Below are 16,903 nucleotides of genomic sequence, written 5' to 3'. Positions count from 1 at the left end.
TATAAGATAATTATAAAACATAGTATATATTATTATACATATACAAATATATATAAAATTTAAAAACAGCATGACATTTTATTAGTATATGTTAACTGAGTAAAGTGACAGATGTGGCTGTGACATTTGTCTGCCTGTCATGGAGACTCTGAGCAGCTGGGATCTAAGAAAGACCAAGGTGCTTCTCGCTGTGAAACTCTTACGCTAAGATGAAGGAGGAAGGTTTTCCAGTATGTTGCTACAGCCTCCTCCTGTGTCTGTCTACTCCCTCCTGTGTGTCCTACTGCAAGTCTCTTACCTGCCCTGGGCTCTCAACTGTGAGGCCACTGGGTACTGTCACAATCTGGAGAGTTGGCAGTGCAAATAAAATTACAGTTAAGAAGAAAGCTGGAAGTCTAGAGGCGATCTGGAGATGGGGGAGTCAACCCAAAGGAAGAAGGTATGAAAACGCCGGGGTGGGGGGTGGGGAACTTACTAAATTGCAACCCAATATAAAATTGTAACTGGAGGGGAGGGTAGAACAATGTGTCTGTTATAAAATGTGTTAAAGGGTTAAACAGGGGAGGGTAAGGAGATGGGGAAGAGAAATGTATGGATCAGGAAAGGCCTTTTGGAAACCCACAGGTTAGAAAGCTAACTTCGACATGTAACAGTGCTGATGAAGGTAAAGGTGATTGAACAGAGGATCTCTGCATGATGCACCAGGCCATCCCTGGGCGACATGAATACATCAAAGTGAAGGGCAGGCATGGGAGACCTTTCCACAAGCAGGTGGTCAAGGAGGGTCCAGAAGTCTCTACAACGACACTGGTCATTAGCATTGGTCTTAGTCATCACCATGACGACACAGTCAGATCCAAATGCTAAAGTACCATATTTGCTTGCAGGATAAAAACCAATCTCAAACCAAAAGAAGAAATTTCTTCCCTGTTCATGGTGTCAGAGGGCACAATACAGGCTGCTGGGGGTTAGTTTGGTGGTGTTATTTAGTGTTGGACTCTGGCTTGGTAGACTACAGATCTGCCAAGCTAGATGCACCAAACTCTGAGGTACTTTCTGAAGTACTTTCTGGCTATATCTGCAATTTGCTCCACAGGAGGAAATTTAGTCGCTTATCAAAAGCCCACTGCTGGGAGTTCATAGAGATCTCCTTAGGTACCTACTGTTGTTTTACTAAATGGCTACAATCTCAATTTCCCTTCTAAGCACTTGTTCTTGTTTTTATACCCAGAGACTTATCACTCTCAATCTTGGTCCAAGAAGCATCTTCATGCAGTGGACAGCAGTCCATGAAAACACTCTCAATTGGTCAAGTGCTGAGGGTGAGTGACAGAGGAGTGCTCAGTCCCAGATGGGAATCTTTCTCAAAACTTGTAGAAAGCTGGAGGATGGGGCGAAGTGCTATGAAATGTGGCTCCAGACATGACACAGCCATCACATCGTGAAGTCTGTGGACATGACATCACATCTGTGACGTCTGGATGTGACACCGCCATCACATCTGTGACATCTGGATGGACATGGCCATCACATCCACACAGTCAGGGGAGCTTGAGTTAGCTGAACAAGATGAAGCCAAACACAATGCCAGCATGTGGGAGGAGAGCTTATAAGCCCTTGCCCCGAATGAGGAGCTGCAGTTAAGAGCAGCTGATGGAAATGGATTCTTTAGGAGTATGGCCTCTGGTAGGTTTCCCATTCTCCAGTGAATGGCTGTATGGATTGTATGCACGTTTGAGTAGCACTAACAAGGATTAATGGGATACAAAGACATGTGTGTATATGTGTGGTGCGTGTGTGTGTGTGTGGGGGGGGTGTTGGTATGGTGGTGCAGGCTTTTAATCCTAGCACCTGGGAAGCAGACACAGGTGGACCTCTCTGAGTTCTAGGCTAATCTGATTTACATAGCAATCTCAGACCAGCCATTACAACAGAATCAAGAGGGGCATCTGATGGGAATCTATTAGAAGCTGGAGGAGAGAAGTAAGGGTGGATGTGATCATACTTTACTGTATACATGAATACAATTTTAAATAAATTAGAAAAATATATAAAGTAACTGAGTGGAACAAAAAAAGTACACTCAATAATGGCTTTTTGAACTTTGTCAAGTAATGTGGCAAATGAGATAAAATATGCCTTTACTTGATTTCATCTATGGCATCATCCTGGTTGCCATCTATGGTTCATCTGGAGTAAAAACACTTGAAATAGATGACTAGAAATGACCTTGAAATCACAGTTCCCCTTAGCAACCATGTACTACACTGGAAATTTATAGTTCTTATCAATCAAGCTGGAACGTATTTTGTAACTTTATATTATCCATTGCCTAGATGTATTTTTTTATGGATCTCCTTAATTCTACAACTCAGCTTTTAAATCATTCAGTTCTCCCAGGGAACTTCCATGATATACCCATGATGTCCTAATCTCTTTGGACATGAACTCTGGTGCAGTTTGCCTGAGATAGCCCAATAGTTGCACCCTCTCTTGTCTCCTAGAGAGCTGTATGACTGACTGATTCCCTTCTGACTGGGATACTAGGCTGCACTAACATTCATTCCCATCCGCACTTCTCCTCTCCAAGTTCAATTCTGTCCACTTCCTACTGACCGACAGAAAAGCAGTAGTTACTGAATGCCAAAGCAGCACTGCTTGTAATATGAACAAGAATTATATTTCCACATGGCAGTTTTGGTAATGTAACACAGACCTTATAATTTATTTGAGTTTTATGTTTAATTACATGCATGCGTATATTTTAGGAACACACCCACAGAGACCCACACAGACCCCTGGAGCTAGAGTGACTGGTGGTTTTGAGCTACCCTCACTACTTGGATGCTGGGAACTAAACTCTGGCCCTTTGAAGGAGTAGTGCATGGTTCTTAACTTCTGAGTGCCTATTCCAGCCCCTGACCTTAAGTTTAATAAACTTAAATTATACAAGTTTATCCTTTTAGTAAGAACCAACTACTGTCATCTCTAACAAGAACAGCATTTAGCAATAATAACTAGCATATTTTAGGAGCACTGCGATGAACAACACCAAGTATCAACTTTAAAACAATATGTGTCATTTCTGGTATCTTTCAGATTATTATTAATAAATCCCAAAATAATCTATCTCTCACTCGACAATGTACAGTGAGAACACTTTTTAAAATCAAGAAGTGAACTGACATGAAACAGAAGCAGCCAACCTGGCCCTCCTGAACACACTGCTGCTGCCTATAGGAGACTAGCAGCACACAGCCTGCCACCTAAAGCTCACTACTGCTGTGGCTGCCTCCTGCAGCCCCCGGCCCGGCACACGGCTGTGGCTGCCTCCTGCAGCCCCCGGCCCGGCACACGGCACTCACTGCCGCTGTGGCTGCCTCCTGCAGCACCAGACCCAGCACACGGTACTCACTGCCGCTGTGGCTGCCTCCTGCAGCCCCCGGCCCGGCACACGGCACTCACTGCCTGAATGCCGCTGCGGCTGCCTCCTGCAGCGCTGTCCTGACCACTTAACTGTCTTCAGGGCTCACTCTCCTGACACAACTGTCAGGCTCCTTCACTCACAGCTACTCTACCTTCAGGATTCCTACTACATAAGCTCACACTGAAGAGATAATATGAACTGTAAGCAGTTATTTAAATAATTTCAAATCCTGGGTATTTCAAGTTAGGTGCATATACAATGTGAAATTTTAATAAACATAAATTTAAATATTCAAGAAAAACTGACCATGTGTTAAGTATTTAATGGTACTTAAACACATGATATTTAATTTAATGTTATGAATCTTAAAGTAGCCATGACTACATCTTCAGTATCACAAACATTCTGGCAAAAAGAGGCAGTGACGGCTGTCTCATCTGCTCATATCTATACACTGCTACTAACCAGAGAAATTACCTCTTGTAAAGCACACGTGAATGCCACAGCAGATATCACCATCTGCCTGCTGCCTGCACAGTAAACATGTTCTCCCTCCGGATGGTCAGGCATAACTTTGCAGAACACTATTCTCGGTTAGACTATGTGCTCAGCCAATCTCTAGACTTACCAACCACACCTCTGTCCTGTTCTCCCAGAAGAGGTGCTATCTTTTTCTATGTTCATTCAGGATCCTCACTGTTCTCCTGAGGCAAGCAGAATAACATCCTGCCTTACAGCTTTTGCGTGAGTGAGATGGCCCCTCTTTTCAATTACAGTACATGAGGAGTCCCCCACCTCTTCCTAGAAAAACTGTCATCTGTTGCGCCACAAAAATTCCTTACGATTTTGAGAACTCTCTTTCCTTTATCATAGCACCATGTTAGTTGGTCTAAGAGTTAAAGAAGAACTAGGGACTAGAGAGGCCCGGCAGTTAAGAACACTGGCTGCTCTTGCAGAGAAGCCTGGTACGGCTCCCAGCATCTACATGGTGGCTCACAGGAGTCTGTAATCCAAGTCCCAAGGAATATGACACCCTCTTCTGACCTCTTTGGGCACCAGGCACACATGTGGTACATATACATACATACATACATACATACATACATACGTACATACCCATAAAGCACTCACACACATACAATAACTAAAACGTATTTTATGATAGGTCTACTCATTTCCTAATTAGAGAAAAATAAGAGTCTAGAAGCTCTGTCTAAACTGCTACTGCATGCCAGTGTATGGCATATTGGCCGCTAAGGACTGCATGCATGGTCATTTTAAGCATTCACTACAAGACAACAGTAGAACACAGTAGAACCCAGAACAACAGTTTAAGGGCACTGGTCAAATGGTACTGGACCACTTACAACCAACCCTGTTGTCCAATACCACAGTCACTGGGCCACATGTGACTACACAGTGCTCAAAATGTGGCTCGTTCACAATGAAAGATCTTGACTTCAAAGGCAGAGTATGAAAACAGAATGGAAAACGCCTCATTAATCTTTTATGTTAACTATTAAGGCAACATTTTGAAAATATCAAATTTAAGTCACCTATGTAACACAGTGTTTTTGGTGAATGGCCTCTTGAAGAAGGATTCTGTGGTATGTTTTATACTTTATTAGTCATTACCATTACTAACAATAAATTCATAATCATGCACAAAACTATCAAAATATCTTACTGTTACACATATATTAATATTACATATCCTGATTTCCAACAATGAGAATAATATTGAGATAAATATTTAAAGCTAAATAATTTTTTAAGAAAGCATTTAGCTACAGGTACCTAAAATGTTTGTTCTACTTAGTTGTGAAATGAAAAGATTAACCATAACTACTAAGAACTTCTCATTTCTCATTTCATAAGTCAATCCCTTGAATTAGAAGGAAGAAGATCTTTCGAAAAACAGTTACACATTTACAAACACACCATGCAGTACCAGGTCTGAAATTTATTTGAGCAAAGTTAAATAAAAGGCATAAAGCCCATCTTCCCCTCCTGGAAGCACCCGAGATCCCTGCCCACGCCCACGGCCCACACTGGCTCACACTGGCTCACATCGGCTCGGCTACGCTCGGCCTCCGTGCCTTTCTTTCTCAGCGCGCCTAAAGAGCAGTGAGCAGGTGACGCCCAGAGAAGCCAGAGATCTGATGCCTTACACTCACACTCACACTCTCACATTCACACACTCAACACTCTATCTAGCTTCAAACTGTACCCTACAGGTTTAAGAGGAAAAGTGGAGTGAGGGGAGCTGGGACTAATAAGAGAGGAAAGAAGGTAACTATAAAAATTTAGGAAAGAAAAACAAAAACAAAATCAGAACACAGAAGGCTAGTGTCCCCTAGACTAGAGACTAGACACTCACACAAACCTCTCAGCTGCCTCAGCCTCTGGAGAATGAGGTCCAGAGAGAAGGCTGCCTCTGTTCTTCTCTCAGAAGCTGGAAGGGCTCTGCAGTAGGGAGTCAGAACCACAAGGAGCCTGTGCTCCAGACAGCTTGGCTGCAGATGGAGTGTGTGGGAGTCCGCCTCAGTAACAGCATAAAAACATCATTAAACACAATGGGGCGGGGGAGGAAGAGGTGCCTGCCAAGCAGCACAGGGCTTAGGCCATTGTTCTGGGGTGGAGGCCCAGCCTGGACTCCTGGCTGGGTGACGTAGGAGCATGAGCAGCCCAGAGGAACCCTCACGCCTTAGATAAGTAAGTCTGTCTGTCGCCGGCACTCTCCTCACACCTTTCAGTTCAGTTGTTCTTTCGGGGCAAAAACTATTAAAGCTCAAAGGGTCTTTAAAACGCTCTAAACATCTTTCTACCTTAATTTTTAAATTGGCTCTAAAATGGTTTCTTCACATAAATTTCACCTGCAGCAATTCTCAAAATAAATGTTACTCAAACGGGCAGGTGGTAAAGAACTCTAAGCTCATCTGCATTCCTTTACCTTTTCATCAATACCAACACCACCAACACAACAAGCATTTACCACACTATCCATTTTTCTGTCTCTCTGAAATATAGGAGGTGACCAGCCAGGAGATTCTGAACTGAGATTCGCAGATCAGAAACATTTGACCAACCAACCTCTCAAGTTGGTATCCAGTGGAGAAGACATTCCAACAGAAGAAATTATGCAGAGCATCCTTAAGAGCCTCAAGCATGAGAGTCGCAGGAGCCGCCTAAGGTGTGACTACAGAGTGTGCACACACCTGGATCCCTAGGCCTTAAATGAGGGTGAGGTGTGAGGTAGGCGTTATTCTGTTTCTATGTCACCACACAGTACAAAAAAGAAAAAAAATGGTTCTTCAGAGGACTAACAATTTGTATAATTAATACTCCAGTAGAATTCAATATTTCAATCAATTCCAGAAATAAGTACTAAGGTAATAAAAATCCTGAAAACTTACCCTTTCGTGTAACTATTTTCCTTAGTGTTACAAACTCATAAACCACAACCACAAAGGATACTGTGCTATTTCACATAATAAGAGAAAGATACTTTTGTCACCTCTGTGGGAGACACTTTCCACCCACATAAGGCACTTGTGGGGGTGCGGGGTCTCCTGGTCACAGCATGCTGTGAGCTCTAGGATCTTCCTCGGGAAAGCCTCTGTGCTCTCCATCTTGAGCCAGCTCCCCAGCTAGGCTTTAACGGGAGCCAAAATCATCCCGAGTTCACGTCTTTAACCAGGCTCTTCCCACGGAGGGTTATCGGACCATTAAAGAACATAACGGGACGGTCTCAAATGGAAAGGTCTAAATTACAATCTCTTCAAGAGAAAAGGCAGCATATTAACACTTTATTGTCTCTTTTTTTAAGTATAGAAACCTTAGGATTTAAGGTAAGATTTAAAAACTTAAACTCATTTAGTTTAAGAGAACAAACTGTAACACCTTTAAGGCAGTAATTAACCATTTGTTTCTACATAAAATATTGCAATATATAGTAAGCATATATGGTAATATAGTAATAAAAACAAATACAATAGTAAGTATTGTAATATATTTATTTTTATGTCATTAAAAAGAACAGCACATCAAAAAGCTGTAGAAAAAGCCTACTCTGAAGCTATCAAATGCAGCCACAAGTAAATTTTATGAGCACCTGACTATGTCTGCTTTTGCAAATTATACACCAGCAGTTACCATTTAAAGCCATTTTCATCACATTATAACTTATAGGGCTAATCTTATGGTTTTTTCCTGAATTAAAAAAAATCATAAGAACTTCACATTTTTATGAACCTTAAGTACTTACAGCATAAACAGAGAACAACAACTATCTGGTGTGTAATTACAAGCTTCCCTCTCCATGAGCAAGTCAATTATTAACAGGTTTGAACAAGCCAGCGTGGAGGAGGAAGCATTCTTTAAGGATCAGTTTGCACAGGAACGTTCAGGACAACACCCTGAAGAAACTCACCGCTGCTTCTGTCCTTCCAACAACAGAGAACCACATGTTATCTCTAGGACCACAGCCTAGAGCTGGAGACTAGTTGTCTGCTTCTCTCGGTTTCCACAGCAAGCAGCACAGCTGGCTTTTCGGGAATGGCTGGCCACAACACTGACTGGGTGCTGTGACACTGTGTGGCACTTATCAACAGGAACTGGAACCAGCACAACACTCAGGTTCTTATGCAACCCAGCCACTGATTTTCATTCCCTTCATCCTTTATTAAACTTTAAAGGGTTATAAAAATGAACGGGAATTGTTTGTATTTTAAAAATCCAAATTAAACAGGAAGCGTCGGCATAGTGCTGTCCCACAGACAAGTAAGAAGTAGCATGCTTTCCAAAAGCAATGTCTCAAAAAGTAAACTGCAAGCCCACATTGCTTCCAAATCATCTGGATTTCATAATGTTTAACCACCATGTGGAGGGCAAGGAAAGGAACTTAATATCAAAACACGGTTCTGAGTTACAGAAACGGAGACATGCAGCAACTGAAAAAGGTAAGAGGCCCAAGTGAAACACCCAGACTTGCAGCAAACAACAGACAGGTGTCTGGGACAACAGGAAAACATGGTGGGCTGGGCAGAGATAAGAGCTACGTGGAATAAGCAGCTACTGCTGGTGTTCCCATGGCTTCTCACTCAATCATGAGGAAACACAAGCATCTCCAGTCTTAAAGGCACAGAGACAAGCCCACAGGCCTGCAGAGCCCACAGGCCGAGGACAGCCTCCAAGTGGCTCAGCAGGAGGCAAGGCTGACCATCTAAACTCTACCAGAGGTCTTAACATTCAAAATGGACTCCGGAACCTTTACTGTCAGCTGACTCCATCACTTTTATCTAGGGAGACCTGGACACTTCTCACCTGGGCTGGGCTGAGCTGGGCTGGGCAGCAGCTGTATCCCAAAGGAGACTTGGGGTTTCTTTTGCTGAGCTTTCCTTCCTGTCCTATAAACATGACACGTACAGAGTGGAATAGGCACCGTGAACTGTTATTCATCTGTGTCACTCAGAAAACAGATGTTAGGATACACTCATATATTAAAAATGGCACACTGTCCAGCTGACAAAGCATTTTTAGTTGTTTCATTATAGTGACCATATACCAATTCTTAAATTTTATCTCTGGCTCTAACTTTTTGAGCTCCATCATCCAATCCCCTGCTAGAAAACACACTAGTTTATCTTACCAGGGTCCCAAAATTCCAAGTGCGATATGTTCAATCCTGAACTCACAATTCCTCTCTACCAACTCTTGCCTGTTCTTTTCCTGACAGTCCTGCCTTCAGGACCCAGTGGCTCAAGTCAGAACCAGGATTCTTTGTTCCCCCTTTGTCCTATTGCACTCAACTCATCCCGTCTCAACACTGTCATCTGGCATTATCTCCCATCACTGACGATGACCAAGAACTACCAACCCCTCGACAAAGCAGGAGATATAGACACAGTCCCTCCCAAGGGTCTGGTACACTTCTGTTACTGAGTACCTTTCTGCCACCCCACTCCTAGGATCTCTCATTGGAAAATGAGTACAGAAACCCCGTGAATTAGTTACTTTTCTCCTGCTATAAAAAGAAAAACCACAAAAGCAAAACTACAACAACAAAAACAAAAAACTGAGTAACTTAAAAGATAGGTTTTTGTCTGTATCTTTCACGGTTTGAGGGGATTAAGCCCATCATCATGGTTGAAATGATGTGGCAGCAGCGGGACACACTGAGTCCACAGAAGCTGGCCACACTGAGTCCACAGAAGCAGCAAAGAGAGACTGTGCGGCTGCTCAGCTGGCTCCTCCCCTTTCCTTCCCTGGTCAAGTCTAGGAGCCCTGCCAATGGGACGATGCAGCCAGAGGGGGTTCTTCCCTTCTTAGTTAAATCTCTAGAAACATCCTCAGACAACACAAAGGGGACTGAACATCCCTGGTGATTCTAAATACAGTCATGGTGACAAAGGTTTAACATCAAAGCCTCCAATCCCCACCCCACACAGTGAACAGTTATCACACTACACCTTAAGTCAAAGCCCTCTCTCACCTATAATCAAAAGTACAGTTGTGACAAGATGTGCCTTCACAAGGCTGACTCTCAGCGCTGATGTAATGCACCTGTCCTTGTAAACCAAGTGTAAGGGAGCACAGGCTGGACCACGGCTGAGCTTGGCTTGAGGCCCTGCTTCTTCACCCAACACCTGGCAGAGGATCCGAGAGCAGCAAGGACAAGGTGGAGCCTGAGCCTAGTGTGACAAAATGCGAGGTCCTCTGCACCAAGACGCCACCCCAGGAGATCAAACCCAAGTTAGACTAGAGTGCAGAGAGAGTGAATCATTCTACATGTCACACTCTAGCAGACCACATCAGGTGATGACAAGATCATGCCCACAGCAGGGCATGCAACCTCCGGCTTCTTCCTGTTCTGTGTTCCTCTGCAGTACACAAGAGGCAGCACAGAGCTTCCCAAATGCTGAGTGGGGATCTCACCCCTGAACACACCCCGCCTCAGGAGCTGTCTTCCTTGCACATCTGAGTGTGGCAGACAGCCCTTGAACTTCTAGGTCCTCCTAACAATGGGCAAGTAATTCAGCTGTAATAACAAGGAAAATGCCCCATGCCTGATATGTTCCTTTCATGTTTCCAAACGTTCTGTATTGTATTGTGTGGTCTGGGCCACACGAGGTGAGCACAGATTTTGAACTATGAAGTGGGAGCAGAGGCTCAGGATCTTTGCTCACAGGCAGACTGGAGCTTGAAGAGACAAGCAACCTTCTCCACCACAGGCTCATCCAGTCTAATCCTGAACAGACGTGTCTAAAATCCGCAGCCTTCTGCTCGGCATGCCACCATGTCTCGGACATCCTCCAAGCCCTTCATTCTGCTGTGCTGCCAACAAGGAAGCGAGACTCCTCCCGTCAACCCCCAACTCTAACCCTGCATAACACAGATCTCAACAAGACTCCTCCTGTCAGCCCCCAACTCTAACCCTGCATAGCACAGATCTCCCTACCTTCCCTGGTTTCCTTGGAGATGCAGGCTGCTCAAACATGCTATGTAATACTGGTCTGTTCTCCGGTGCCATGTCTTCACTTCTACCTATAACATACCTCTGCTGGGCCATCTTTCTAATTTCTTAATTCCAAAGACCAGCTAATATCCCACAATGTTTGGGTGACTACTTTCACACTCATTAATCTATTTATTTCTTAATTTTTTTTTTTACTGGATATTTCTTTTTTTACATTTCAAATGTTATCCCCTTTCCTGCCCCCTCCCCCGTCCCTGAAGCCACCAATCCCATCCCCCTCCCTGCCCTCAATTCCCCTACACTGGGGCACCAATCAAGCCTTCATAGGACCAAGGATCTCTCCTCCCATTGATGCCTGACAAGGCCATCCTCTGCTACATATGCAGCCGGAGCCATGTGTACCCCTAGGTTGATGACTTAGTCCCTGGGAGCTCTGGGGGGGTCTGGTTGGTCGATATTGTTGTTCTTCCTATGAGGTTGCAAACCCCTTTGGCTCCTTCAGTCCTTTCTCTAACTCCTCCATTGGGGACCCAGCACTCAGTCCAATGGCTGGCTGTGAGCATCTGTCTCTGTATTTGTAAGGCTCTGTTAGGGCTTCTCAGGAGACAGCTGTATCAGGCTCCTTTCAGCAAACATTTCTTGGCATCCACAATAGTGTTAGGGTTTGGTGGCTATATATGGGATGGATCCCCAGGTGGGACAGTCTCTGGATGGCTTTCCCTTCAGTCCCTGCTCCACACTTTGTCTCTGTATTTGCTCCCATGAGTATTTTGTTCTCCTTTCTAAGGATCTACACTTTGGTCTCCCTTCTTCCTCATGACATTTGGAAGAGCAGTCAGTACTCTTGACTGCTGAGCCATCTCTCCAGCACCCATTTCTTAATTTTTAAAAAGCTCAAATACAGTTTCACAGTATCCATATGGAATCGTGGTGTGTTTAATACTATGGGCAACAAGTTTCTTTACAGTAAACTCAGCTAACACTATTCTAATACAGTTGATGATTTAATATACTGATTAAGTAAGTTAATGAAATAATTGACTGGCTCATTGTGTTAGTAGTCTTTGTCAACTTGACACAATCTAAAGTTACATGGGAAGAGGAAACTTCAATTTAGGAACTGTCTCTGTGAGTCTGGCCTGTGGGTATGTCTGTGCAGGATTTTCTTGATTAATGTAGAAGGGTCCAGTCCATTGTAGATATCACCACCCCAGGCAGGTAAGAAAACATTATGAGCAAGCATTGAAAAGAACTCAATAACCAATATTCCTCCAGTTTCTGGTTCAGTTCCCATGTCCAGGTTCCTGACCTTGATGACAGACTGCCTCTTGCAAGCTGGTATTGCTCATAGTCCTTATCATAGCCACAGAAAGAAAACTAAGACACGCATACTTTAAAAGTAAAAAAAAAAAAAAAAAAAAAAATCTCCTTTTTGCTAACAAGTGATTTTGTCTATCAAATCCCAGCAGCTGACTTAGGGAACACCATTAGAGAGAAACATGTTGGTTGTCTATCAGTGACAATGCAAGCCAACTCCTAACAATCAAACCCCAGTGCTGCAGAGGACTAGAACTCACACAAGCAGCTCAGGACAGGCTCAAGGGCAGCTCAGGATAGGTAAGCCGCTAGATGCTGGAGGGTAGGATATCAACTATGTGCTTTAGGTTTTTTTGCTCTGTCTTATTTTTTTGAAACAGAATTATGCTATATATCCCAGGCTAGCCTCGTCTAGACCCTCCATCTTCCTGATCCTGCCTGCTAAAAGCTGGGATTACAACCATGTACCAACATGTCTCTTTTTGAAAATAAGCCAGAAGGACGAAGATCTAAGAGTAAGGAGTGCCAAGCATGCTCCCAGTCCACCCCCAGCTGAGAGCCATGATTGTATGTAAACCAGTGGGCAGAGTAGGGGACTTAATGTAGCCTTTAAAACAACACAAGATGAGGCTTCAAATGTCAACTTCCAATTAATATTCATCGTAACAGTATTCTGATGTGTAGAAATGACAAGCACCAACTTAAAACATTTCTCAGAATGTACTGCATCATGACACCTGGGAGTCTCTTTTTTGCATAACGCTGTCTGGTGTTTGCAAGCTTTTCACATGTTCTCTGGGAATAAGACAAAGGTAACAACTTCAGCTGACAAAGAAATATATTTTCGGCAAAATATTACTACAGTTGAATGAAGTATCTTATTAAGTGTTAGCTAAAACACATATTTGGAAAAGAGAAGGTAATAGCATATGTAATATGAAAGGAGAGTGGAGAATATTTGAGGAAGAGAACCAGTCAAAGTGGGGTGAAGACACAAGGAAACAGTAACTCAGAGGGGATGCTGAGAACCACATGGGAAAACATTTGCCCTACTGAAAGGGTATGACTATGATTGGGGAAGCTATTGTTAGAAAGTAACTTCTAGTCATACTACTAATTTCTTTTAACTGAAAGAAAGAAAATCTTCCTTTAGCAGACTAGTAAGTAAAGGGACTTCTATTCTAAGAGAACAGGGAAGATGAGAAAGCCATCAATGCTTTGATGGATATACAGCTGTATTTAAGTTCCAATCCATCCTCCAGTAAAAAAAACAGCTTGAGATTAGGATGGCTGTGTTATTAGGTCCCCATGATTGTTAACACAGAGGTGAAAAGAGCTGTTACCTGCTATTATAAAGTGACAGATGCAATTGTTTCTCTTGTGCCCATATTTGCTTTTCTCACCATGACTACCCAGTCTTGACCATGCCTTTACACTACTTCCTCTGAGACGACTTATTCCATCTCAAGGCACCATTTATGCTAGCCACACTCTTGCACAAAGAGATCATCCTTCAATGGCCACAGACGGGAAGAGATGCCCCTGTTATTACCTTTGCTGCGACGATGCTGAGGCCCATTCCATTCTGTTTCTTCAGCGTCACAGTAATTATCTCAGGCTCCTTCCTCAGAGGCTGGGCCTAAGATGAGAAAAGAGGCTTACTTTATGACTAGCACGAACTGCCTTCACATGGCTGGAAAGGTTATAACAAACAATGGAGAAGGGTATAAAGGGGGCACTGTCTCAGATACTTTCCTTTTTTAAAAGATTTATTTATGTATGGGAGTACTCTGTAGCTATCTTCATACACACCAGAAAAGGGCATCAGATCTCATTACAGATGGTTGTGAGCCACCATGTGGTTGCTGGGAATTGAACTCAGGACCTCTGGAAAAGCAGTCAGTGCTCTTAACCACTGAGCCGTCTCTCTAGCCCTGCAGGTACTTTTTATTTGGTAAACAAAATATTCAATCATTTGACTATAGTCTAAAAGGTGAGTCTTAGTTATAAACACCATTTAAATGTTAAGAATGTAATATATGAAACAAAATTAAACTTCTCTTACTATCAGGTTAGAAAACACAACCATAAAAACAAAATCCAATTTTTACCTTTATGATCTTTTAAAATAAACAGTTAAGCTTTTGTTTTGTTCTCCACTGAAAAAAGTTTGGAATTATTTCACACTGTCTGGGAAGATAGCAGAAAATGGCTGTAACAGAAATGAATTAATATCTTTGTGTCTTGAGAAATTGAGAGTCATTTTATTTAAAATTATGACCATAAATGAAATATAGGATGCATTACAAGTATTCTCAGCACTCTACCAAGAAACGCACCCTGAGCTGGGTACTCAGTACAGAGACTGAGTGCAGTGTAGCCACAGAGCGGCCAAAGCTTATGCAGCCAAAGAAAGGTCATTGGTAGTATTTTCTTTTTTTAAAGGAAAACATTATTTAAGTCACATGTTACGCTCAATGTGGCACAGTTAAAAAGCAAAATGAACACTGAGTATCTGCTGATGTAAACTTGACTCCTAAGATACCTGTTACAGAAGGTGGGGTTTAAACAAAGGCAAGTTAAGGTACAGCCCGTGGGAGAAACCAGGAGAAAACACAGTTATGTGACAGCAAGACTTGGTTATATAAACCAACGCTTGACATCTATCTCCTGAGGACTCGAAGAACAAATCTGAAAGATGAGCAAGCAATAAGCCCGAGAAGTGCTTGTCTTCCTGTAAGATCTGTCGTCAGCCGCTGCTGCCGTTACTTTGAATAAGACCAGATATGAACATAGGAAGTCAGGAAAAAGGAATGGTCACTGTTATTTGGGAGCTGTATATTTTGTATAAATGACAACTATCAATTCAATTTTAGGATACAGCTCTGATGCATGTTCAAATCTAAAGTATACATGAAGCCACAATTACTACTCTGAATTTAATATATAAAAAAGTATGCATTTTGAATCTCTGTATTTGAAACAAAGTATAATTTTTAAGATAGACGAAACTCCTTACTATCTCAAAATAGTGAGTTAAGATAGGGCAGAAATGAGTAGAAAAGAATATTTTTGCAACTGAGAAATAGTTTTCTAATAATATTTTTCAAAGTTACTATATTTCAAAAATATATATACACAGGCTACCATAGTTGTGAACGTAAATACTCTACTTCTAAAAAACCATTTATTATAATACAACTGTTCAGACATGGCTCATGGAACAAACATATGTATTTTCACAAATCAAGGTTTTAAAATGTTTGAATCAATCCGATATAAGAAAATCACTTTAAATGTCCATTGTAACATTCAGTGCAACTAGAGGATTAATTATATCGCATCTCCAGCTCATTAGAAACACATCTGATACTCTAATCCATCCAAACCTCAGATACTTGCCAGTTCTGTGTTCTCACGCATAAGGTGACTTTCATAATCTGCTCCTTCAAAATATATTGTCCAGGTACCTGGTGAACGTGTGTGAGGAACCAACCTACAAAATCCTAAGAAGAAATTAGTAATTAGAAAATGGGCAAGGCATACGTAATCCCATACAATTTTCAACAAGGAAAACAAGACAAGAGTATTGATTTATATTAAGAACCGGGGTGGGTATTTTGTGATAAGGTCCCATTATGAATCTGAGGATTGTCTGGAGCTATGCTTCTGCCTCAGCTTCTCAGCTGCTGGGATTTATGGGGATATGACACCACATTCATCTCAAGGTTTAATACCTTAGTGAACATTCTGATCTATCACATTCTATGCCTTTATTTCCTCTGAAAATTGTTTAAAACCATGTTTTGATCCATCAGGATTTAAGCAACAATAACAAAAAGTTGTTGGGTTCTCTCTCCTGTGCACACCAAAGAACTACTTTTATTTTATTATGAAAATTAGTGAGCTATTCTTGCAGAACTATACATTCTACCCTAAAGGAAAACCATTAACACCACACATATTTGTTTAACAAAAGACAGACACAAAGAACCAGAGAATGGCACTGACACAGGCTATCGGTTTACTGCACCATGCTGCATTAAATTCTCACACTACAGACCATTTAAAATGTACATCCTGAGGTTGGGAGGGTCCATTCTCACAATATTTTGTCTATTTTTTTCTAAGTTCATATGCATTTAAATTACTGACAAACAAATGTTCACAGCAGTCTTATTTATAATAGCCAGGAACTGGAAAGAAAGCAGATGTCCTTCAACAGAGGAATGGATACAGAAAATGTAGTACTACTCAGCTATTAAAAAAAATGACTTCATGAAATTCTTAGGCAAATGGATGGAACTAAAAAAGAATCATCCTGAGTGAGGTAACCCAGTCACAAAAGAACACACATGTATGCATTCACTGGTAAGTGGATATTAACCCGAAAGATCGGAATACCTGAGATACAATTCACATGAAGCTCAAGAAGAAGGAAGACCAAAGTGTGGATGCTTCAGTCCTTCTTGGAAGGGGGAACAAAATACTCGTGGGAGCAAACATGAAAACAATGTATGGAACAGAGAATGAAGGAAAGGCCATCCAGAGACTGCCCCACCTAGGGATTCATCCCGTATACAGTCACCAAACGCAGACACTATTGCAGCTGCCAAGAAGAGCTTGCTGATAGGAACCTGATATAGCTGTCTGAGAGGCTCTTCTACAGCCTGACAAATACA

The 16,903-nt window shown here is 42.2% G+C and overlaps 1 protein-coding gene across 9 annotated transcripts in view; it reads right to left on the bottom strand.

Annotated features, from left to right (window-relative positions):
• The window catches only part of Afdn (afadin, adherens junction formation factor), a 124,264-nt gene that overhangs the window by 25,357 nt on the left and 82,004 nt on the right, over positions 1-16,903 (bottom strand). For all 9 annotated transcript variants that reach the window (XM_052169290.1, XM_052169293.1, XM_052169294.1 and 6 more), the window contains 2 exons: positions 15,624-15,727; positions 13,774-13,860 (listed from right to left, as the gene is read on the bottom strand). In XM_052169290.1, the coding sequence (XP_052025250.1) occupies positions 13,774-13,860; positions 15,624-15,727 (191 nt within the window). The remainder of the gene's footprint in view (positions 1-13,773; positions 13,861-15,623; positions 15,728-16,903) is intronic.

The sequence above is a fragment of the Apodemus sylvaticus genome, chromosome 23 (genome assembly GCF_947179515.1).
Source record: "Apodemus sylvaticus chromosome 23, mApoSyl1.1, whole genome shotgun sequence".
Classification (NCBI taxonomy): domain Eukaryota; kingdom Metazoa; phylum Chordata; class Mammalia; order Rodentia; family Muridae; genus Apodemus; species Apodemus sylvaticus.
The sequence above is the reverse complement of the archived record's forward strand: the minus strand, read 5'-3'. Positions and strand labels throughout refer to the sequence as shown.